The sequence below is a fragment of the Zosterops lateralis genome, assembly GCF_965231275.1.
Source record: "Zosterops lateralis genome assembly, chromosome: 8".
Taxonomy (NCBI): Eukaryota; Metazoa; Chordata; class Aves; order Passeriformes; family Zosteropidae; genus Zosterops; species Zosterops lateralis.
This window is the reverse complement of record NC_139768.1, coordinates 2,269,568-2,294,998: the sequence shown is the minus strand read 5'-3', so window position 1 is coordinate 2,294,998 and position 25,431 is coordinate 2,269,568. Positions and strand designations below refer to the sequence as shown.

The window sequence follows — 25,431 nt, the reverse complement described above, 5'->3', positions numbered from 1 at the left end:
TACTAATGCCCTGGGATATACAAGAGTTGGCAATAGTCTCAAAATAAGTTTGTCATCCTAAGGAATTCCTCTTTTCTTGTTTAAGTTTATCTGTGCTTATAAAAATTTAGTACAGATACACACACACACACAGAGTCCTGGCTATTATTTCAGCAATATTATATAGCATTAGTCTCACCTTTAAGCTTTCTCCTCCTCTTCCTATCATTTCTTTTTGAAGAAGGAGACAAAAAAATAACTTATTTTAATGAAAATTGAGTGAACACCCAATCATTTATTTTCATGCCATACTAAGTAAAACAGTCAATGCCTTGAAACTTACAGCAAAATTATCTTTGTTAACCTACATCATGGAAAAGAAAAACAAAAAGAAAATGCAACAAAAACTTAGCAAAACCCTCTCCATACTGTTTTTAGATTGCCTGGCATTTAACAAAATGTTAATTTTATTCAGAAGGCAAAGCAACTCAGTTATGCAGCTGAAAAAAAAAAACAGATTCTCCACTAGTAAATCTCACGATGGGAGCCTTCTCTAATCTAAGCAGGAATCCCATCCCAGACCATTCATGTTAGCACAGCTCTTCTACAGAGGTGAATGCATTGCTGTTACACATGGATATATGATCATTAACAGCCCTTTTTCTTTCTTATCTGTGATGCTGAAATGTTCCTGCAACAATCAATAAGAGAGGAGCAGAGAAGCAGTGTGGGTGAAAGGGTCACTCCACAGCTGGTCTGTGCTGGCCAGGGCAGGAGAGAATGCTTCAGGTCTGCACAGCCATGCAAAAAGAGCATAAATCTTCTATTATAATATCCAAGATATTATAATAAACCAAGCCATCACTGATTTCTAAATACACTTAGCACTGTAACTGCACAACCAACTTGCTCTCCATAAGTCCAGGAAGTGAATTCTGTATGAACTGACTGGCTACAGTCCCAGGCATACTACATCTGAATTTGATTCAAAACTGTCTTCTCTAGATTAAAAAACCCCAACTAACCAACAGCTGGCTGGCCAATTCAGTGCAACTGTGCATTAGAAAGGAAGAAATGTCTTGCAGGGCTTTAGGCTTGGTCTTACTGTCCTCTGTTTTAGCTATTCCTAAAGATAATTTCAATCCCAAGTCCTGGTTCATGAGTTCTTGTACAATTTATTGCCTGCTTCACACAATAATTTTTCAGTGTTTGATCAGCCCTCTGGATATGTCTGTTTCCTTCTGTAAAGGCATCTTTTCCCCTACATCTCTGTTTCTGGCACAGCTTAATTTTATTCACTCTAATACCTAGACTCCAGATACCCTGAAGCCATATGTCAGACTAAGGGCTTCGTATCTGTCAAAGATGTGTGGGTAGCAGCCACAATGAAATATATATAAAGCTATCAAACAGCGTAAAGCAGAATGCTGAGCAAGCTGGGAGCAGTTTGTAAATCACTCTCCAAGCTGTTTTTCCTCAAAGATGCCTGTCTGCAAACACCAGGAGCTGATGTATATAGGGCAAGTTCCATTCACCAGGATCTTTTCAGCCTTTGCACCAATGCACCCAGACCATCAATGAAAAATTATCACAATTATGGTCAGCCCTGCAAGGGTGAAATACTAGAAAAGCTTTACAGCCAAGTGGACAGGGATGTGTCCTCTCTTATAAAGCTTCTGAAAGCTTTTGAAGACACTCCCAAGGGACACTGGTGTTTGCCATTTGCAGGGCAGCAACCTCTTTGCACGCCCCATCAAACACAATCTCTTGGCTCGAGCCTTTGTAGGAGCTGGCAGGTGCTCCAGCTGCTTTCCCTGGGACTCCTCTTCTGTTGGCAAGGGGACACACACACTCTGCACTCCACCAGGTCCCCAGGGAGCCTGCAGGAAGTCAGGCTGACCATCCCCTGGGCTCCTGGCTGCTAACGCTGCCTTGCAGGAGTCAGCAAACAGCAATAGGCAATATCTTACCCTAAGCTGCACAAGGCCACAGCTCCCCCTCTTCCTTCTCAGCCACTGCTAGCACTTGCCTCCCCTTTTCTTGACACATTTTTAATTTCTTGCATGTTTGGTCTCTTTTTCACTACATGGCATCTGGAGAATGAACCTGGATGGTAACAAGGGTCTGGGTTTTTTCTAGCTCCTGAGTAACCTGTGTTAGTCCTTCTGGAAAGGTGCATTGTTTCTTACTACAAAAAATTACAATCAAGCTACTTTACATACTTGCACACCTTGAAAATAGGCACATATTGAAATGGCCCCATATTGAAATTGAAACAGGCTCATATTGAACAGGCCCCATATTTCAAATGCAAATCAGAATTGTTTAATTTTATATATTTTTCCATTCTTTCAGTTAAAATAATTTTTCTGAATTGAGCATATATTTGTTGAACTTAGCCTAGACTTGAAAGAAGTTTTGCTCAATCTGAATTCATATCTTTTGTTGAAAACATTCTGAAACAAATTTACATTTACACTCAAATCTAGCAAAGCCAGTGGATGAAACCTGATCTGTTAAGAACACAAGGAATTTTATATTGATGATTGAAAGCCCTTTTTCCTGTGATCTTGTTAACAACCATATAACAACAATTAATAATGTTGTATACTTTTATAAATGAAACAGGTTCTTGTGATAGGTTGCACACTTCTATCTTTTCACTGAGGAACTGTAAAAAGTGCTCACAGTTAAATATTTCCTATGCTTCGAAGTGGTCCTCAGATGAAAACAAACCCTTAACCTTTGTAATGTTTCTGAGTCTGACAAAGAAACTGAGAAGCACATAAATACACCATAAATAAGGAGGAAAACACTGAGGACAAGGTAAGAATACCCACAGTGTCAGGATAGGGAAAAGAAACAGAAAGAGATCCAGAAAAGCCCATTTTATTCAGCAGTACAGTAGTGATAGGAGAACAGTGTAATGTGGCAACCCATGATTTTGCCAAAGCCATGTCCAAAAATTAACCTTAAAACCTCATCCATAGATGTTTCCTCATGTCATGTAAGCAATATAACCTAATGATCAGAGTTAGGAGAGACAAGAGGGTTTTAATACAATAAGACCAAACCAACATAGACCCTGCTGTTCCTTATTCTGAAAAGGGTTTTTATGGGAGAACAACACAAAAACACTCTAAGCTCTGCAGTTCCAGAGCAGAATACTGCAGCAATAGCGTGAGCTTTGAAATCTCCTATTTTCCACCTGTCCTTTTTTAACTGTTACATATAAAACAAGTAAGCAATGCTGGCTTTAAGAGTAAAATAGATCCATTTTGTAATACAATTATTTCAAGGAAATGAAAGGCAGAAAAAGAAAGTGGTTATTATTGAATCATGTGAGAGATACACAGAGTTACCAAAGTTAACAAAGGAATTAATGCCTCGGTATAATGTTCCCTTGCACTGGGATGACCTCCTGCTGAAAGAAGCTCTGCAGACAGCAGCTCATTGCAGAGTCAGATCTTCAGTGCCCTCCAAGGCAGAGGGTTGTGCTTAGAGGTGAGAGATGTGAACATTTTCACCCTTCCATCCCCAGACTCCACCAACCGCGACTCCCTGGACATGATCGAGCGGTGCATTTGCCTGGTGTGCCTGGACAGCCCCAGCACTGTGGAGCTCAGCAACACCAACATGGCCCTGCAGATGCTGCATGGAGGAGGATTCCACAAAAACGGGGCCAATCGTTGGTATGACAAGCCCATGCAGGTAAAGACTTTGCAGCACTGTGACACCACTTGCATGTTGCCTTATGGTGGGGACCACTTGAGTCAGCTGGGAGAAAGAGGGGAGGGTGGTGTCAGCAAGGCTGTGGAAGCAGGGAGACTTCCACCTCTTTGCCGTTTGCTCTTGAGATAACACAGATATGCAGATGTATGAGTAGGTAGATATTGGTTATTAAAAAAATAATGCATTTTCCTACACTGAATCAAATGGGACAATATTTTTCTTTGTTTCCTCTTCTTACGCATTTTCCTGACATCCCAGAAATGCTACTGCATATCATTTGGCATGTGTTTAAGTCCTCACTTAACAGACTGTTTACTCATTTAATGACATCCATGTTGAGGCTTTCCTTAAGTATTGACTTCTCCAGCCCTTTTCCCCATCAGATTTTTGATTGTCGTATTTTAAAGCATCACACTGTTATTTCCACACTTTGCAATAGAGCCAGAGTGAAGTGATGTATTAATCTCTAACTGTCAACAATGTTGACACCTTATGAAAAATTGAAAAAACCCTGACTGATACACAGCTTGCATAATGCTTGTTGCTCTTGCCAGATCTAAAAATTATAACATGAAAAGAGAAACCCCTAAAATAATTTCACTTGCACCAACTTACCCAAGAGCAAATACATTTTGGTAATCGTTCCTGATTAATGCCACTGCAAATGACATTTTTAGAAGACTCTTCTGAAGAACAAACCATTTGTCTTTAGAACCCTGTTGTTTGCAGGGTTAAGTGTTGAGTTATTTCATGCAGATGAGAATAAAAGACATTTTCTTTTTGTCTGCTATCATAAGGCAACAGAAAGCAAATAAAATTGTGTAGAGTGTGAGAGAGCTTAATCTGTCCAGATGTTTTCAGGTCAAAGAAGTTCAAAGGTGAAGAGAAATTCTTGGGGAAATAAGATCCCATTTCCTTTCATGCAAACACACATTAGGTAGGAAGCCATTCTCACAGCAGAATTTGTTCTTTCTCTCCATATTCTTCCTCACCTTTGCAGTAAGGCTTCAGAAAATGTCCAGGTGAACTTTCTACATCGTGTCCACTCTCTAAAAACCTCATGGAAAGCAGGGAGACAGGATTTGTATGTGACACAAATGTGCAAGACAGAGCTAAGTGGGTGAAGTCCAGACAAATGCACTTCAAAACAAGTGTGGGGAAAAGCCCAGAAAAAGCACAGGAAAGCTACAGTATTGGCCTAGACATTTGCTTTTGCATCAGATGCAGAAGCTCCAAATTGCATGGGTGTGTCACAGAACTGGGGTGCAGCAGGTTGTCACCAGCAGTGCCACGGGTACACAGTGAAATTAAGAATGAAGACAAATAAGAGGGGAAATGAAGGAAGGCATCTAAAAATAAAAGATTCCAAATAAGCTATGAGAAAGCTAATAATAAGGATGAGTTTTGTAATAAAATGGAATCCTAAGGATTTTCCAGATACAGATTTTGCTTTATTGTCCTCAAAAGTGGAAGGAGAACCCTGGCCTATCTTTGTATTAGTGGGTTTTCTGTGCCATAAAGCAGATGCTAAATCAAATCTTTAGACTCCACTGGGAATTGCTAAAATGTACATTCTCACAGGATTCAGTCCCAAACAGCAGCATGAAAGGGATTCAGTGCAACACCTTCCATAGGACAAGCAAGTCTCCTGCAGTAAATCTGTAAGCTGCCCACTGATCTCTAGGGCAAGGAAGTTCCTGATATGAGCAATAAGAAAACACAGGGGAATGACAACACGCCTTTGTCAGGTTTCCATCACAGACAACTTTACCAGAACACAATTTATTCCCTGTTTATGCTGCACCCATTCTTCTTGTTTAGTTTGTGGTAGGAAGAGACGGAGTCTGCGGGACCGTGTGTGAACATTCCCCTTTCGATGGCATTGTGATGGTGCAGTGCACTGAATACCTGCTCAGGCACATGTGAGTTCCCTTTCTGTGCATTTCATACCCATTCCAGCCCCTGGGAAACCTCTGCCAGTGGCAAATTTCCCCTGATGCACAGGGGCACTACGATACATAAAACTGTTGAACAGCAGTGATTCACCTGCTACAAGAACAGTGTTTAATAAATGGATTATTCCTGTGACATTAATGACTTCTGTCTCACATACCAACAGAAAAGAAAGTTCCAAGAAATTAGTCCGAGCTGATTCAGTGAGCGAGCTCCCTGCTCCACGGAGACTAAGATGGAAGTGTTCCCCTGATATTCAGACACATTTGGCATCAGCAGCAGAAAAACTCCAAAGGTAGAACAGATGCTTCATTTTTCTCAGCCGTGACTGCAAGCTGGGAACTACCCAGCACATTGCATGGGCTCTCTCCTAGGGGGCCTCCTGTCTTCCTGCACATACCTAGCATCCCTCTGCAGGATGGGATTTTTATGGGTTGGAGAAATTGCATTACCATTGTTTTCCTTCCATGTAAATATTAGGAACTCTAAAAACCACGGGAAAAAAACTGCTTCCCCATATTTGCACAGGATGCAAACAAGGCAGGTCCTCTGTTTTTGTGGATGTCTCTTATGGGTTGAGCTGACTCAGTCTGAAGCCAAGGCAATAGGGGTACAGGGTATATAGAGAACAGTAGAATATAACTGGTTTGAATGAACAATTTGAATTTAGGAATGTAATTTGTCTACATTCATATTGCTCCTACAAAGTCTAGTTTTTCTGACTCTGTTTCCAGGCTGCGAAAGATTTGCATGATCTTTGGGTGTGGAGGCAGCAATAAGATTTTTTTTTCTCAACATTCAGGCGCGTGATCTCTTTGTAGAGAATTTATACATTTTCTGCATGATCAGCTCTAAGCATGTCCAGTGTGGTTGCATTAGATAAAACCTCAAAGTGGCTAGAAAGATACATAAGAGTGAGAACATTCAGGATGCAGAATAGCTCCTTTGTGTTTTTAAATAAAGGCAGTAGTCCTCTAAATTGAATCTTGCAAGGCCTTCATCAGGTCCTAAATGCACCCAATTCTCACACCAGTAAATCTCCCAGAAATTTGTCAAGAACAAAGGAGACCCTTGCCTTGGCTTCAGGGGTGGAAACAGTAAAGTTGGGGGGATTTTTCATTTGGTGTTGTTTTTTTTTTTTTAAATAGTGTCTTACTCAGATTTGAGTGCCACATTTAGGGCTGCACATAATAAATCTGGTGCAGAACTTGTATGAATAAAAGTTACTGACTAGGAACAAGTTACCAAAGACCAGGACTGTCTGCAGAGCAGGAGAGCTGGAGGCCACTTATCTCTAAGAGGAAACTGGCAGGAAAACATCTCTGGGTTTTATTTGCAAACAGAAGTGGGACAGAATATGGTTTTGTGGTAAATAAGGTAGGGTAGGTTAGTGGTTGATGATCTTATGTTCTTTTCCAACTTTAACAGTTCTAGAAGATTCTTATATCTACCCCCACAGTAACTGCCCTCTGCTTGTTTTCCAGGGCAGTGGAAAATCTGGATTTTATTGCCTACAAGTTTGTGCACTATGGAAAGGAATTTATTAAGAAACAAAAGATTAGCCCAGATGCCTACATTCAACTAGCACTTCAGCTGGCATTCTACAGGTAAGGTCAGTTCAATTCATAGGAACAAGGTACCAGGGTACTGGAGTTTTTGATACAGAGGGTCCATTTTTCCCTCAACATCCCAACAAATGCCTCCTACATAGAAATGAGTGATCTTGACTGTAGGGTGGACAAGATAGAAACTGATACCTGGTTCTGGGAGAGGGCATTCCTTTTCTTCACTCCTTTTCCCTTTTCTTGCTCTACCTTCCCATCCCTGCATCCCACATGTGCCATTCCCAGACAGTCCCCTCCTGAGAGCTGTCCCTGTGCTCAGCATAGAGAAGGTGAGGGAATATGGCAGGGATGTCTGCAGCAGCAGCTGAGGAGCCCAGGTTCCTTCCTGGGGCAGGAACACCACTGCCTTGCCCCATGGGCAGCTGGGGAGGAACCATGGCAGTAACCACACAAGTCCCTCTGGCACCACAGGCTGAAAAGCATCCACTGCAGCACAGCACATCAGACTAGAGTTCCTACACAGAGCAGTAACTGCTGCTGTTCCATTCTGCACAGGCATCTCCAAATTTGATAAGATCTCCTGATTTGCATGGTCCTATCAAAGTTAAGAGCACCTTTCCACATTGCCAGAACTCCAGGGTAGAGAGAGGTTGTATGGTTTCCTGCAGAGCAGCCTATGATGTAAATAATTCATTATCATATCATTAAATCCCAGAGTGGTCTTTACCTGGTCAAGACCAGAGATGCTTAACACACTTTATGTACTCCTTTAACATCTGTTGAACATCCATTTTGCATATTCCATTAATAAAACTTCAACAATGACTTAGGCCAAGATTTCAATCTGGATCCCAGCCATGATATAAATCCCATGCTGGCAATAAAACCCTTAGGGGTGTTCTGAGACCACTTGCTTCAGCTGAAAGGCACAGTCTCTCCCCTGAAGCAAGGAGTAGTATCTGTATACCTGGGCACAAATTAAACAACAGTCTTCATAATCTATTCTAATTGCTATGAGGGTTTTCATTCCAGCTCACAAATAACACCCTACTCCCCTTTTAGTTTTCATCTTTTCATTAACACAGTCCATTTTCTCTTGTTTTAAGTAAAACATATTTCAAGCCCATAAGTAAATGATTAATTACACAATTATTTTATGATGCAGTACAAATAAAGCATTCCTTGAGATCTTTCAGTAAATTTTTGTTTTACTAGCTTTCTTTTTCCACAACAAGTCATTTTTTACTGGCAATGAGTAACTAAAACATATACAGCTGCATGCAGCTCTTCATATTAGCCAGGAGTGAGCATCCATCTTTTTTAAGTTTCTTACAGAATCCCATCAACATTAAGATGAATACTGTGCAAGAAATAAAAGCGTGGCTGTAACAACAAAATGCACCAAGCCTATATTTCTCTTAGCCTTTATGGCTCTTTGAAAAAACAATCACTCTTTGTTCTTCCTTCGCTCTCTCAGGTGTCACAGGAGGCTTGTCCCAACCTATGAAAGCGCTTCCCTGCGCCGGTTTGATGAGGGTCGGGTGGAGAACATCAGATCTGCCACCTCGGAGGCACTGGCCTTTGTCACAGCCATGGCAGGTGACAGGACAGCAGTGTCGGTATGTTGGGCTGGCTCCCTCTGGCTTATCAGCCAAAGCACTAACTAAATAATATATTTATCTCAGGTTTGGATTTTCTTTTCACCCGAGAATTCAGGTGGTGGTTCTGGTGGGCTCAAGGGAGTGGTTTTTTTCCTCTGCTTTCTCGTGTGTTTATTAATTCTTATCTTACAATTCTCTGTGCTGGCCAAGGTGTTCACAGCAGCTCAGACATGATGTGACTCCCCCGTGATGGGAGGTCACTTTGCCTTTATACAGATAATTATGTGGTTATTATTTACCATTCCATACCAATGCCCAGTGCCCGTACTAGAAGGGTCATTTCTACTGTGACCCAATCCCTTCAAATTACTTTGTGCCCACATCACTGCAGAAAATGGATGCCAAGGGACAACAAGAAGAACCCAGAGTTCCACCCTAAATCCTCCATCTTGTTCCCCTGCATCTACATTCAAAAAATCCCAAAACTACAAAATTTTCCACCCGGTGATAAACTACACCACTGTCTGTCACACCTTTGTGACTTGTAATTCCTCTCTGTGTTGGAAGTTTGTCTCATGGACTGAAATCAAAGCCTGTGTCCCCCTGGGCTCTGTGCCAGGGTCTCAAACCCCCCTGCACAGACCCCAGACCCTCTTTTTTGGGTCCCAGGCTTCTCTACCAAGGTCTGTGACTTTCCAGGGCATCCAGAGAGGTGTCCTGGACTTTGACCCATTCATGGCCCCAAGTCTCTCACTTTTAACTCTTAACTGAGAATTTATATTCTTTATAGGCATAGGGCAGGGTAGAAAGAATTACAGGATTTTCCTTTTTGTACAGACCAATCGTTAAGCTAAGTATAAATATTCCTTTATTTTTATTTAAACATCCAAAAGATTCACAGGTGCTTAAACGTGACATAATAAGAAACATAATATCTAATTTTAGATTTAGTACTGTCTTCTGAGTGTTCTATCTATCATCAGGTCCAAATTCAGCTCCCTGGAGAGATCTAGGCTGAGCACACAAAGTTCAGGATCATTAAACTGCCACACCAGGGGAATTGCCTGGCAGGTCTCCTGCAGTGGTTAGTTCTGTTGCAGTCTGCAATACGTGATGTCATTCCCATCCTTTCATTTCTGGATACGTGGATATGTTCTGGCTGATCTTTTTTGTTTTAAAGGGATGTTTCTACCAAATAGACTAAGTCTTATAGGATCCTCAAAGAGGAAAAGCTTCATCAAGGTAATCAAACAACTCTCCAAACTTGTCCTGATATCATACCGCAAAAAATAAAAATTAAAATTGCCTTTCTTTGAGGCACCACCATCTGTTTGCCAGAAGCACGAGCCCTGCACAGAGTAGATGGAGATGCAGAGAGGTAGAGCTGAGAGCTGAGCTGCACAAACAGCCCTGTGCACTGTCCTGCCCACCCTCCCTGGAGAGCCTCCCTCAATGTCTCTGCACCACTTCCACCCACTGCACTGCGCTGCCCTACAGGGAATTTCCAGGTGGCTCTTTAGATGCAAAATGCTGCCACAATACTGTTTATTTTTCACAGTAAGCCCATTCCAGTGGCAACAGCCCACATGGCTGTTCTTTAGAATTCAGCATAACGTTGCTAGAAGCGTTGCTTCTGGCAGTGCTGTAGGTGAGGTGTAAATTAATGAAATATTATAAACCAAGATCTAACATCCCAGAGGATTACGAAAATTTGCCCAGCCAACATGCTCCCACCATATTGTTTCAATAGATCTTTCTATCTCCTTGCAATCATCCCCTCCTTTCTTCTTCCTTCCAACATTTACTGACTTCTGCAGCTCTCTCAGAGCTTCAGCATTTCTCACCTTTTCTCCACCCAAATCTGAGCTCAGCTCCCATTTCACGGCACCCTGACCTGCCCTGTTTCACACAAGGAAGCCAAAAAATGCCACCTGTGTCTAGATGGAGCTCAGTCTCAACCCCTGTATCTTTCTACTGCATTCCCTGGCCATACAGAATAGGAGGGATAATGGTTTCATTTCCCCTGGAAAGGCTGAACCATAATGCATATCCACTCACTGATAGTTTTCCTGGCCTCTTCTCCACCAAGAGATACAAAGGACATTCATACTGCTCTGTGATTGTTCTTTCCAACACACATTTATAAATCTTTGTTTTGATGTGAACACTTTTATCTTTCCATGCAAAATTCCATAGATATATTAGTATTACAGAAACATTAGAAAATTAATTTAATACAACTCTATTCCAAGGTGATTTCTTTAGACCTAAGCACTGCTCTGAATGTGAAGGGGTTAATTCTTTTTTTCTGGACAAAGAGATGCACCACTTGGTGTAAGGAGCCTTGAAGTCCCCAAAATATTGTTTGTTAATAGCTATTAATTCAAATCCAATTAAAAACAGTTTTTCTTCTGACACGAATAAAAATTATCCTCAAACTATAACTTGAACAGTCACCCAAGATTGATTGAGTCAGATTGATTCTTCAGCAGGAGAAATATCTCATGCATTTGACACTTGCTGTAAAAGCAGCAGCTACTGACACTAGAGATTGCTTGAATAGCTGTAAATTAATCAGATTTAAAGACTGCATTCGGTAATTTAATCTGTACAAGGGAACTAAGGCCTAGCTCTAGCCTTGTGAGAAAAAAATATCAGACTTGGTATTTTGAAGGTCCCTGATGGTGACCTTGACTTGCTTCTAAAATGAATTCTTTGCTCAAAAGATCATTCATCCTCCAGAGAAGCTGAAGGTCCCCTGTTTATCTGGAAACCCACTCGTTTCTGGCTGTTTCAGGGTCTCCCAAAGTTGCAGCCCTGGACTTGATGTACAGCAAGGCAGCACTTCTTAAGATCATTCCCTTAATATAAAAAGTTGCCATTTGACAGGAGTTAAAATTTACTAGCTTGTTATCTGAAATGTGAGGCATCTGTGGAGGGTAGAGCAGCCTTGGAAAATTCTAGATGCTCTTTCACACATGGGAATAATTTTTTGACTGGCTAGTAAAATATCAGTAATGGCTTTCATTAATATCACTTTCATTGTCTACATAAACCATTCTGGAGAAGGTACACTGCCTGTCTGTTTTAAAAATACTGAATTACACTGGGCAATTATTTTCTCTACTTCAAATGCAGAGATTCTATTGGTAATAATCAACACCCCCAAAATCCATGGAAGGAATACACAAAGGGAACTGCTAAGCCTTTTCTTGACTTCAGACAAACCCTCACCAAGATGGTTCACCTTTTGCATGACCTGGTGCTGATCAGAACACTGATCCCTCTGTCTTTTCTTTTATCAGAGTACTTACAACTGGACATTTGAAGTTCTGGCTATTTGCCTCTCAGCCAGTTGATGGAAGATGCTATTTCTTTGAGAGTTGATTCAATAATACATATATTCTAATTACCCCAACAGGATTCTGAGAAGATACAGAAATTTAAGGATGCAATTGCAGCTCAGACTAATTACTCTATTCTGGTGAGTAAAACACTGCCTGGCTCTGTAAGAACTAGTCAGCTTTTTAAAGAAAATTATGAAGACACAGTTATTAGCTATTTAAACACTAGAAAAATGTAGACATCTCCAAACAGGAAAGTATCTGCTGTCACACTTAGGAACATTTCTAATGGCCCAAATAGCCATATTCAACTAACCTCAATTTTAAAAAACCCTAAAACTAACCATCTAGGCATTTTCTTATATTTCTCTTCACTATTTGGAACCTGATGCTCAGATGGATGGGTATTCTGGAACATGTATTCTGCTATTCCAAAATTGCCATTTCTAATAAAGGTCATTAACAATGGCAGAGTGATTATTGTTAGTTTTCTTTTAAAGACCCGAATGCCATGTCTAATTAAAGGGAGAGATGCCCTCCAGTGAAGAAATCAGTTTAATATCAAATTCAACTCATTTTCTGTTGATTAAAAATGAGACAATTCAGTCTGGGTAATGCTCTACGTCCCACTGTGCCAAGGCAAATCACAGACTTGTTCTATAAACAACTTAGTCATACCACTCATGAAATTAATAAATATTAATAACCAGCTATGATAAGTGAATTTGCTACCTATGATTGTGCCTCAGACCATTGCATATAAACCCATATTGTTGATTACTCTTTGGATATTCATAATATTCAAGAAATCATTCACCTTCAGGTTTTAAAGGTATGTTCTGAGCACTGAAGAGGCAAAGTGTTGCTTTCAGGCAGGACTGTGAAACAAAAGAAGCAATGGAATTTCTGTACCACAGCTCTCAAAAAAAAAAAAAAAAAAAAAAAAAAAAAAAAAAAAAAAAAAAAGAGAGAGAGAGAGAGAGGGAGAGAAATGTTCATTAATTCTCCCCTCCAAGTCATTTCAGATCCAGAAATTGTTAAAAAATTCAGCCTCCAGTGTAGCTCATGGGAAAATATTAAAACTGCCATTGGAAAAATAACTTCTCTTTAAATTTAAAAAGCTCTCCAGGTATTTCTACTTACCAAGCTCCCCCTCCTTTCTCAGAATAGCAGAATGTAATCATTGGGGTTTTAAACTCTGGGTAAGACTTAGATGGTCTGACTAAATTGTGCATAACAGACTGAAACGTAATAGCTCCTAAGGAAAACAAACAAACAAAAAAAAATCTACTTCATAAAACAAAAAAGCAATTTAATGATTTTATTTCCCCTTGTTAAGGCTTACTAGTAGCATTGCTATCTTAAAAGTGGAGCTCTAAAATTCAATTTAGGCCAGTTTTTTCCTATGCGTTGACTCACAGTTTATTTCGTTAGCCTGTCTCGGCCTCTCCTCAGACATGACATTGATCTATGTTGCAAAAATGTCATTGCTAACAGCCTTATAAATCTTGTGTGATAGCAAAAAATATTTCCTTTGATTACCAAGCCGGTTGCCCTGTATGGGAAAAAGAACATGAGCACAGGGCTGATGTATGCTACCTCTTTGCAAGGATCCTTCCTCTGATGAACAAATATCTCCTTTACAAATGGGTGCTCTAGTTTTTAATAAGCCAAACCAGGCTATGCACTCCCAACCCCCTGCTTCAGGCACTTAGCAGTGGTTAAAATTATTCTCATCATAGAGAAAAGCACAAGTTTACTTCTCTTTTTTTTTTTTTTTTTTTTTTTTTTTAATCCCTAAGAGGAAAACCAAGCTCATCCTCTTTTTAAAATCCTGCTTTCTCTCAGGCTGTTTGTTCCCCTTGTTACAAGGGTGCTGTGCCACAGAGATATCAGCTCTGCTCTCAGGGCAGTACAATGTCCCTCATTGAGTGTTCCCTTCCTACAGGACTTCAGCCTGGGCCATGGCTCAGTCCACAAAATCAGTGCTCTCACCAGCAAGAACAAACCTGGACTGAAGGATTTTGAGCACACTTATTTATCTGAGGCAATTCCTGCCTGGTTGGACCAAATTTTGGGTTGGTTTCCTATAGAAACAAAACTCTGTGACTATCCTGTCTGCCAAGCCCCCAGTGCTGACTTTTGATCCCATCAACCATCTTCAATCATGTTTATTAGTAGGGGAAAGCTCTTAAAGCTAATAAATGCCTTAAGTCTAGAGCATTTGGTAGCTGGACAGAGCAGAGACCTGAGCACAGGCAGCTGATGGCAGGGACTTGCTGCAGCTCCTGTGAGCTGCCACTGCTGCTTCTGCATCCCCAACCCCAGTTTTCTCAAGCAGTGGAGTGAGATCTCATCTTTGCTCACAGATCTGTGATAGATCACTGGCAAGTCGATCTGTTATTCTGTTCAGCCTGTTGCAGACACGCACCAGATCCTTGGACCTAAATTCCATGGGATAACATGTGCTTTAACTGCCACAGGGAGATGCAGGCAGCAAGGCAATGAAGACTTGTTCCAGTCTGGAGGTGTTTTGAAGCCCTCCACCTTGAAACATAATCCAAGTGATGCACAGAAAATTCCAAAACATGCTTAGAAATTTCTGGTGTTCCATATGTTCCCCTTCAGCATCTTTAGAAGCCCAGCCCATGATATTCAGCTCTGAGAGACAATGAACACACAGCACATAACACACCTCAAGACTGTCTCCTTCCTGATTTGTAAATCTCCAGAGCACCATATGAATTTCTAGTTACTGATCTTCAGCAAAGTACATACTCAGAGTAATATGTGAACATTACAGGCTTTACATCACTCAAACCAAGTTCATCAGCTCTGACCAGAGCACCAGGCAGTAATAGTCCAAATGCCTCCAAACTCAGTTAAATGCTGTTAAATCTTATCACATCTTATCACAGGCTGTTACTGGAATGGCAATAGACAATCACCTGCTGGGGCTCAGAGAGGTGGCACGGGAGCACTTCAAGGAACTGCCAGAGATATTTACAGATGAGACTTATCTGACAAGCAATCGATTCATCCTCTCAACCAGCCAGGTGAGTTTCTCCTTTTCACTGCTCTTGCCCAGCAAAGGATAATTCATTTGTGTTCTGCCACACCTTGTAGCTCACAGTGTAAAAAAAGGCGAGCAAACAAAAACAGTATCATCGAGAAGTCTACAAATTGTTCCACATTTTCAATCCTGTTTTGGTTCACCAGCACAGTAAATACTGACTGCAATTATTACTTCATGGGTAACATTCCAAAGTCCTTCACAGAAATTCTGGAAACACACACACAAACAAACTCAGTAAAATTCACGCGAGGGCTCAGTTTCCTCAGTTTCCAAACTACATATATTCCCATTCCCCTTCCTTTCCTCCTTCCCCTAAGGTGACAGCTCTAGTGAGCACTAGAGCTTTTACTCTTAAAAGTTTCTACATTTAAGGTCTTTGAGAGCCTTCTGGTTTTTTGCTGTAAGACAGCAACCCATGCAGACCTGCAACTCAGACTTAGATATTTACAAATTTACAGTTATTTGCACATGCAAGGTAAGAGTCAATATTTCCTACATTTAATGTTCTGAATAAGGAAGCATCTTTACAGCATACAGCCTAAAAATTAAATGTTTCATTGCATGTAGTAGCAGTCCTAATGAAAAAAGAAATCTATGTAGGAATTCATTAACTGAAACACTAACCCAGCTGCAGCAGATTGGGACTATGCCACAAAAGAGACCTACAATATCATGCTACAGCATAAAACCTTAATAAGTAATTTGATCTTGTCATAATGTTTGTAGGCTTTCAGACATGAGTGAATGTAACCAACATGCCACTACATAAATTCTCCAAGAAACTATCCATGAGCAGAGAGCGCCTCTGAATAGCTTTATGGCCTTTGGCTGTTGCACAGCAAATTCATCTGACAATTCTATGGCTCTATTAGCAGGACTAATGGCCTGTTCTACACCATTAAAAAGGCAAATGTCGTTTGAGAAGGCCCATGTGCACCAAGTCTGAAACATATAGATTTCTAACACCTTTTATTTTCTGCAGGAAGAAAGTGTTTCACTGCCATATTATGCCCTGATTAAACTGGGGTGTAATAGAATGCCTGGTTGCATTGAAATATTTTTATACAGGATCAAAATTATAAACTATTATTAGAAATAGTTTGCTAATAGAATGCTAATTTTTCTAATTTAATGCAGTCTTCACATTACAAATTTAACACAACCTTAAGAAATTAAAAACCTTAGAGAAGTTTTATGTATCTACTTTATCTACAAAGACTATATAAAATTCCTATCTATCAATAACAAATCTTACAGCTTTCTAATATCTGCATAAATTGAGCAAAGAAATGCATTATATCCACCTCAAATTAAACCAGTTTTTTAAACCACAGTGAACAAACAGAGCAACCAAATTCTATACTGAGATCAGCTTTTGCCTTGCAAGGTAAATCCTCTCCAGGACTTTTGAAGACAGTAATACTCCACAAGGCTGGATTCACCACATTACCTGTAGCAATTTCTTCTCTTTTTCCTAATTCCTAAGGAGCTGATTTCTAGGTGCCCTGATTAATCAGAAGTCACTCCTTCCCTTCTCCCTGCACCCAGGTTCCCACTACTATGGAAATGTTCTGCTGCTATGGGCCTGTGGTGCCCAATGGATACGGGGCGTGTTACAACCCTCAGCCAGAGCATATCTTATTCTGCATCTCAAGCTTTAAAGAATGTAAGGAAACCTGCTCAGACACCTTTGCAAAAGCTGTGGAAGAGAGTCTCCTGGCAATGAGAGATCTGTGCACCAAGAGCAGTTCTGCTGCAGCAAAGGCACCTGCTAAAAAAGATACAGCCACACAGCTGCAGAGTGACCACCACCACTAAGAGTCCATGGGAATTGTTCTCCTGAGTCCACCTTATGAAGAAACATCACATAGTTGCTCAAAGGCAAGACAGTACTCGTAATATAATAGTGTAGAACCAAAGTGTCATTTGTTTGTCATTTTTGCCAACATTTACAACTCTGTGTACTAAATCTACCATTTCTTGCTTATGAGTCAGCAAAAAAAGGTTTGGTCTCACTGGCTTGAAATGAAGGAGGAAGTCATAAAAGTCGTAGTACCATATCTAACCATAATTAACTTGTGCCATTTTATCACCTGAAAAATTGAGTAAGTTTGTATATGACATCAATTAAACACTAAGGCACAGCAATTAATATCCCCTGCAAGTAGCTCTAAAATATTCAAATCTATTACTACAAGATTTGCATGCAAAGAAAAAAACCAGAAATTTCCCCTATTGGGAATTTTGAGAGTAACACTGTAAATAATAGGCTGATGCCATTATATCTTGAACTTTTGCATGAAGAGTATTTAATACCACCAGTCTATTTACTATATAAGAAAAACTGATTATTCTTAAGAGTGGCCCCTGTGCATTTCCACAGAGTTTAGGGACATAACGCGAGTGTTTGCATGTTTGCCCCAATTCGAAAATGCTGCAGAAATAATTTAGCTTTTATTCTGGTTTGTACTGGTCTCAAGCACAGTCCTGTTCTGAAAGCAGCATATTGGAGAGATGACCCATCACAGAGAACTGGGAGAATTTTGTCCCTAGTGAATTGGCTTAATTATTTCTATTATTGAGCAAAATCCACCCTGAAGAGCAGCAAAGCACAAAACATAAGAACTATTCAATCCTACTTAAGACCTTTCCTGTTTGCATTGGAATTAATTTAGTCACTGTCACTGGCAGGAGAGTGAATGCAACCACACAAAATCAAAGAGCAATAACTAGAATGAAGAGGTAAATTTGCAATATAAGGAAATCTTCAAGCTAGAGTTATAAATACCAGTTCTGGTACTCATATCAGCTTTGCATCATCCCACTTGGAGGGATTTATATTTTTTAATAGCAGATATAGGGTATCATATTCTGCAATATACAGTAAATCCAGCCAGGAAAGTGGTAATATATAGTGCCTGGTAATTCCCATTTTATATGAGTGTTATCCTGAGGTTTTTCTCATTATCTCTTTCATTCCCTATAAATCCTTCCGGGGACTGATATTTTCAATGACTTTCTTGTGAGGTAAAATATGCTGCCTTACACAGTGGTGTTCAGTATCATTGTTAGAACAGAACTTACTCACTGACTGAAGACACTTCATTCCAAACTCCAGCACAGATCCTGTGCTGCACAAAGCTGGAAAACACTCTGAGGCCTGACCAGGGATTGCTTCCTTACCTGTGGAGAGGTGGAGATGTTCTCTCTTCCTCTGTAGACCCAACAATCACACATTTAAGCACTCTGAAGCCTAAAAGCAGAACAGATTTATTGCAATAACCTAGAGATGCAAATATTCTGTTTAAGAACTCTAGATACAAATTCAGGAGATTCAATAGATCCATGATTATTTTATTGCCTCTTTGGTGTTGCATACCTGCAATTAAGCAGCCTGCTTAAGGATATTCACAACCCCATATTTGAAAGCACAGTGGACCTGATAATCAGAGCAAGTAGTTATGTTGAAGTAAATTAACTATGATAATTTACAGACATTAAGAGCTGGGCTCATTTTTTTTAAAGTTATTCCATTCCAGGGAAAAATATATGTGTTTTATTACTCCATGAGCTGTGGTTCAAATCAAAGATGAAATCTGGTTTTAGATTACATAAATAATATTATATAGCATAAAAGCTGCCCCAAAGATATCATAGAATGGTTTAGGTTGGAAAGGATCTTAAAGATCATCCTGTCCCCACTTCCCTGCCATGAGCAGGGACATCTTCCACTAGACCAGGTTGCTGCAAGCCCCATCCAACCTGGCCTTGGAAATTTCCAGGGATGGGGCAGCCACAACTTCTCTGGGCACTGTTCCAGTGCCTCACTGCTCTCACAGTAAAGAGATTCTTCCTACCATCCAATCTAATTTATAGGTCAAGATGTAAAAATACATCAGCAAAACCCAAGAAAACTGTTAGCCAGACCAAAAGTTTGCTTAAAGAATGCACAGTTCAAAATAATTCTTTAAATTGTTCTTATGCTATAATTATGAAAATTATTTTGATAATTCCCCGTAATTTTGCTTTGTCTCATTTCACTACAAAAGTATTATGCATTTCTAACATAAATGTAGCACTGCATATGTTTTGTAGAAGTATATGCTTAAAATTGTGGTCATATTTTAAGTGTATAAAAATACTGTGAATAGTTATTGCATAATTTATTAATTTTCTTCTAATTAAATATATACTTTTATTTTGTAATCTTTGCTACGTAAGTACCAATAGTTATTTGCAAATATTACCTAGTCCTCATTTTACTTTTTTGTCCAAAATCTCAACAGTAGCTCAGACACTGTGCTCAACACAGTGACTGAGAACTCAGGATGCATCTACACCCCTACCTGATATTTTATACCAATTTATCATTAGGAGTCCCTTAGTTGTCTGCTGCTGCTGTAACTAGTGTTTTGCATTCTCCAGCTCTGGAAACTACTGGTGGTGGAAAATAGTGACACTATATTTTTACTTAAGGACCGGTGACCACCCATGCTTCCTATTTTTTTAGCTAACCATCCTATCCTTGTTTTAGTGATCTGGTTTTAGTGTTCAGCATCAATATCTGCAAGGAGCAGCTTTGATGAGCTCAGTGCCTGCAGAGGAAGACTTTTGTGTACATGGTTTACCTTTGCCTCTACCTGTGCTAAAGGCACTGTCTGCAAGGTACCTGAATTTGTGCAGGAAGCTTCAGGTCTGGTTAAATTGGAGGGTTCTGGTTAAATTACAGATGGATAAAGATTCACAGGCATTACAAAGTTCTCTGACAGCAGGAGCTTCACGAGGGACTGTACTGCTTCTTTTTTAACACAATTCCCTACACCTATGTGGTGTGATCTCATGCTATATCTACCAAGGATTTCAGGAAACAGGCTTTCTTAAGTTCTTATTTAAAATTATTTGTGTTACGCAGATGAAGTTCCTTTATGAAATTAAAAAATACACACTTTTATGCACTTACGGAAACCAAACACGAGGCTTTAAAAAACGTTTCCAACCAGAATAGCGTGGAATGGATTGTTCAGTATAAAAATTTTTGATGGACAAACTAAGTGTGATTACATTAATATAAGTATGATTATATATAGTATTATATATAGTATTATAATATAGTATTCTATATAGTATTATAGTATATAATACTATATACTATATATAGTATTATATAGTATGATTATAAGTATGACAGGCTATGATTTCATGAGCCCTCTTGGTGGGACCTGGGGCACACAACCCCCTGCAATAGAACTTCCAGAAGGGAATTATTTTGCTCTTCCCGCGGGTGTACAACAACATACACCCAGTGCTGGGGTGCAGAAATCGAAAAGCAAAATTTTTAATGAAATTCTGTGTAAAAGTAAAAGACATTCGACTTGAAAACAGGGATGTTTGAAGGGCCAAAGAGCCCAGCCTGTCTCCTCTGACAGGAGAACTACCATAGTCCTCCATGCCAAGGGAAATTTGGCAAGTCGTGGCTGTGACAGCACAGCCTGAGCTGCAGAAGACAGAGAAATATTTTAGTGATACTTTTATTTTTATAAAAAAAGGTATATATTTATGACAAATGTAAATGTGTATTTATAGCACATGTTGTTCCTGTTGCGTTTTGTCTCTGTTGGAATATATTTATCTGTCTATGTCGATATAAACTGCCCGAAGTGTAGCCGGTAACACGCATTCGGCTCCTCCATGGACGGAGCTTCGCACCGCGAATAAAACCCACCAGAGGAAAGATCTTGTCGCCTTTTTGTGCCGGGCAGCCCTGGCCCCTGGAGCCCAGCTGGACTCACTGCTTGGAGCCTCAGGGGCCGCCCAGCAGGGATGGACCACAGCCGGGACTGTGCGGAACCTCCTGGCGGTGCCCAGCCCTGATCCGCCCTGTGGGTGTGCGGGGGAACTCTGCCCTGCCCCGCCCTGCCCCGCCCTGCCCCACCCTGCCCCACCCTGCCCCGCCCAGCCCTGCCCCTCCCTGCCCCACCCAGCCCCACCCTGCCCCGCCCAGCCCTGCCCCTCCCTGCCCCACCCAGCCCCACCCAGCCCTGCCCCTCCCTGCCCCTCCCTGCCCCTCCCTGCCCTGCCCTGCCCTGCCCTGCCCTGCCCCACCTGGGCTCCTGATGCAGGACTATGCAGCATCACGACTCAGGAGGGAGTCGCAAGGATCCCCAACTCCTGGCCCTGCTCAGGGCAGCCCCAGCCATCCCATCCTGAGAGCGTTGTGCAAACGCTTCTTCAGCTTTGTCAGGCTGGTGCTGTGGCCACTGTTCCAGTGCCCAGCCACCCTCTGGGTGCAGAACCTTTTCATGATGCTCAGTCTGAATCTCCCCTGAGCAGCTTCAGGCCATTCCCTGCGGTCCCTGCTTAGATTCCCACTGTGACAGAGGCTTTCAGTGCTCAAGGCTGTCAGGCCACTGTGAAAGGGGATCCAGCAGCTGTGCCAGGTGTGACACAGGGAAAGGGCTGCTCCTCACACACGCTTCAGGAACCACAAACACCTCCGTCTTTTGTGTTTGCTAAAATAAGCTTGCGTTACACTGTGTATATATTTTCCATTTACACAGACCTCATTAAAAACACAGACTGAAATAAACACATAAACCAATGATGAAAACACTTAAACTCATGATGAAAACACTTAAACCCAAACGTCGAGTTGGGTTTAACGTAAAGTGAAATACTTGGGAGTAGAGTTTACATTTGCTACTCACAGCTTGGCTGTTATTTCCAGCAACCAACACCAGGCAGGTACCCCCAGGGTCAGGGCAGCCTTGGCAGGTTTTGGAACAGAGCTGTGGGTGAGGGACCAGCTGTGCTGCTCGGGGCTCTGCTGCAGGGTTTGAAATGCTCCACAGCAATTCTGACACAAGAGCAGCGCCTCGGGGCTTCACAGAGCTCACAGGTGCTGCAGAACTGTGCTATCCACAGCTAGAGTTGCAGTGATGGATTGCCCACAGAGGAGGATTGTAGCTATTTTTTTTTTCTCATTCATTTCATTAAGGACTGGTGGAGTCTGTTTCCTGCTTATGAGAGAAGGAGCAATGCTTTTCCTCTGCTCAGATGCTCTCCAGCTGTAATATATAACTATTGTCATAACTATTATTATATATTATCTATAATAGATGTAGAATATATCTATTCTACTATTATATATTATATAACTAATATAATAACTATTTCTGCCTAACAAAATTAATCTAAGGTTGCAAGACAAATCAAATTGCATCCATGTCATCTCAAGTATTCAAATAACTACAATTTTGTGAATTTAAAGGGTTTAGGTGACATCAAGGCACCCCAAAAAAATAAAAGAAAAAAATAAACTCAGTATTAGATAAATCCCTATTTGCTTGACACTGAAAATTTGCAAAGAGCATGAGTTAATGCAGGAAATGGGCTGCTGGCATCTCATTCCAATTTTTTTCACTGGGGTTGGTAGATCATGGCAATGTACCTGTCATGGCCCTAACCTGGGGAAACTAATCAGGTGGGCTTTTTAATTTAAAGCCCACAGTATAGAGGTGTCATCTCTCTCACCCATTTTATAACTGTGAATTAATTGTGTGGCATTACCATCAAAGATTCCTGGAAAGCAGCGAGAGCTGTCTGATGGGAATGGCAAAACAGCAGCAGAAGCTGAAAACATGCTGCTTTATAAAACACTCTTTCCTCAGCTACTTCTCCTACTCTTTCTGAATTAAAATACTGCAAACAACTCTCACAGGTGGCCACAGTTAAGTTAAATGTTTGAGGAATGCTGACTCTTAAAAGTCATACAGCTCCAGTGGAACTGGGACAGAGAAAGTACCTCCCCCTGCCAGGGTAACTGAGGTGTCAGTACAGCCTTAACTCAGCTGACAGAAACCTGGAAAGGTGACACCCTGAATGTTGGACTATACAGGAATCTGTTTTTGCCCAGTAAAACAACTCAATAGAAAGCAATGAATTAAAACAAATTTGAATCTGGGGATTGGCCAGGCAAGTACTTGGCATTTCTGAACTGCATTACAGGCCAGTTTTGTTATTTCCTCAGTTCTGATTAATTTAACATTATATACTGTACCATAATAAACCTGAAAAGCACCTAATGCATCTAAAAAAATATGTGAATCAAGAGATTATTTTGTCCATTCTGATTTGATTCTTGGCCTCACAAAAATCTCAAGTCCTTAATGTCCCAAGAAATTATTCTTTCAGCAGAAGAAATATGAATTATGCCTCAATGAACAATTGGGTTATCAGGGTTGTTCACTTAATGTTCCAGCTGTTCTATAACACCATCTTAATGCTTATTGGAGAATTCTTTTGATTTTAGTCTTATTCTGTGGTACTTACAAATAAATGCATTGTGTTTCTTACAGCTGCTCTGCCAGTTAATAGCAAATACAAGTACAAAATTAATTTTTTGCCTTTTAGCCCCAGACCTAGAAATGACAGAGGGTGGAAGCTTCATTCAAAGGAGATCCATTAATGTAATAATAGTGAAGATGGAGATTAAAGCTGATGGGCTTTGTGGGGAGTTTTGTACAGCACTTAACTACATTAACACTGGGTTTTCTCCTCCTCATAAGTGCTAAAACTTAGATATACTCAAAATTCACTGGAAACCAAGCAAATTCAGTGCTGGCCACAGCTTCTTTGCCCTTTTCAGCTGGCCTGAAGGCAGATGGACATCACCTTACTCTGCAGGTGGTGACAGACTGGAATGCTGTGGACCTGGTGGTATTTATTTCATTGCAACATCTGTGACCTGGATTTTGGTAACTCCTGAATTTTATTATTTGCAGTTTCTCCAAAAGCACTTGCATTTTGAACTGAGCACTTCCTGAGGCATAAACAGTTCAGGTTCTCTCCACATTGGCACTTTTAAGCTCTATACTGCTTTATATTCAGGGCAGTTTGAAAGGCACAGCCAGGAACAGAGAATGGCTTGGGAGTTAAGGCCATGCTTGGGGGATCTCTGTCTGGGGCCATCCCACATGCACCAGCACACAACCACAAGAAAACCTGCTAGGCTTTGGTCCACAGTATGGTACTCATAGTTAAAACTGAGCAAAGCAGGAATGGTATTGTCCCTTCAGAAGACTGAAACATTTTTCCTTTCTACACTCTGATATAACAAGATTAGAAAGTGGGAACATTCAGACTGAACTGGATTGAGAATATCAATACAATGAAGCTTTTGCAGGAAGATTTCACACAGACAGCAAAGAGAAGACCTGGGATTTCAGCACCTGCCCTGGACAGAGGGAGTTTGTTCACACCTCACTGTCACCCTGACCCTCCCCTGCCACTGCTGAGCAGATTGTCCTGCCCAAAATCCAGCTCTCAGCAGAGGCAGGGCTTTCCCAAACACACCTACTGCATTCATCACTGGGACACCAACAAATGGCTTCCTGCTCTGGCAGTAAATCGTTTATTGGCCTCTTAGGTAAATGCAAATTAATTAGAGTAAATTCGTTTAAATAATGCTAGTTCTGGGCAGGATTTAGTCCCAAAAATAGCAGAATAAACTCCCCAGATCTCTTGAGCGTGGAAAGCTGCAAACATCACTGGAAACACTGCAAGCAGATGAGCTCACTAGTGTGACTACTCTTGGGGTAGATTATTATTTTTTTTTATTTGTTATCTTGGTCGTTGAGTAGGTTAATTTTGCTGTATTTGGTGCCCTCTTTACCGTTATTGTGAGGACATTTCTGACGTACTTCCAAGGCAAAATAACAGCATTTTTGTAGGGAGATATTAGGTCTTAATAAATCAACATGTTTAGCTGGAGTAAATACAAACAAGCTTTGAGGAACACAAAGATGCAGGCTGGAAACAACAAGCTTTTGAGACAAGCATGGATGGAGCACAACTGCTCTGATTTTGCTTTAGAGCAGTATTATGACCAAACTGTGAGAGTGAGACAAAAAATCAGCTGCATCTAAAAGAGATCTCATAGTTCCACACAGAGAATTTAGGCCCCATCCCTGTGTTTTTGTCACAGAAGGAAGAAATAAACACAAATTTGCAGTAGCCCTTTCAGTGTGGTACCTGCCCCCAAACACAACCTGCAGCTCATTGCCACAGCACTGGCAGGCAGCTGGATATTATTGAAAGGCACTAAAGTAGCCATATGGACAAAGGCATGTAATTTTTTTATAATGAAATACCCAATATCTTTTTTTCCCCTCACTTTTTTTCTT

The 25,431-nt window shown here is 40.8% G+C and overlaps 1 protein-coding gene across 1 annotated transcript in view; it reads left to right on the top strand.

The window, feature by feature from the left end:
* The window catches only part of CHAT (choline O-acetyltransferase), a gene marked incomplete at its 3' end in the record, with an annotated part of 29,039 nt that extends 11,971 nt beyond the window's left edge, over positions 1–17,068 (top strand). The window contains exons 8-15 of the mRNA XM_083867000.1: positions 3,521–3,690; positions 5,533–5,633; positions 5,831–5,959; positions 7,149–7,271; positions 8,707–8,848; positions 12,252–12,314; positions 15,093–15,230; positions 16,799–17,068. Coding sequence (XP_083723126.1) covers positions 3,521–3,690; positions 5,533–5,633; positions 5,831–5,959; positions 7,149–7,271; positions 8,707–8,848; positions 12,252–12,314; positions 15,093–15,230; positions 16,799–17,068 — 1,136 coding nt within the window. The remainder of the gene's footprint in view (positions 1–3,520; positions 3,691–5,532; positions 5,634–5,830; positions 5,960–7,148; positions 7,272–8,706; positions 8,849–12,251; positions 12,315–15,092; positions 15,231–16,798) is intronic.
* Positions 17,069–25,431: the final 8,363 nt, after the last annotated feature.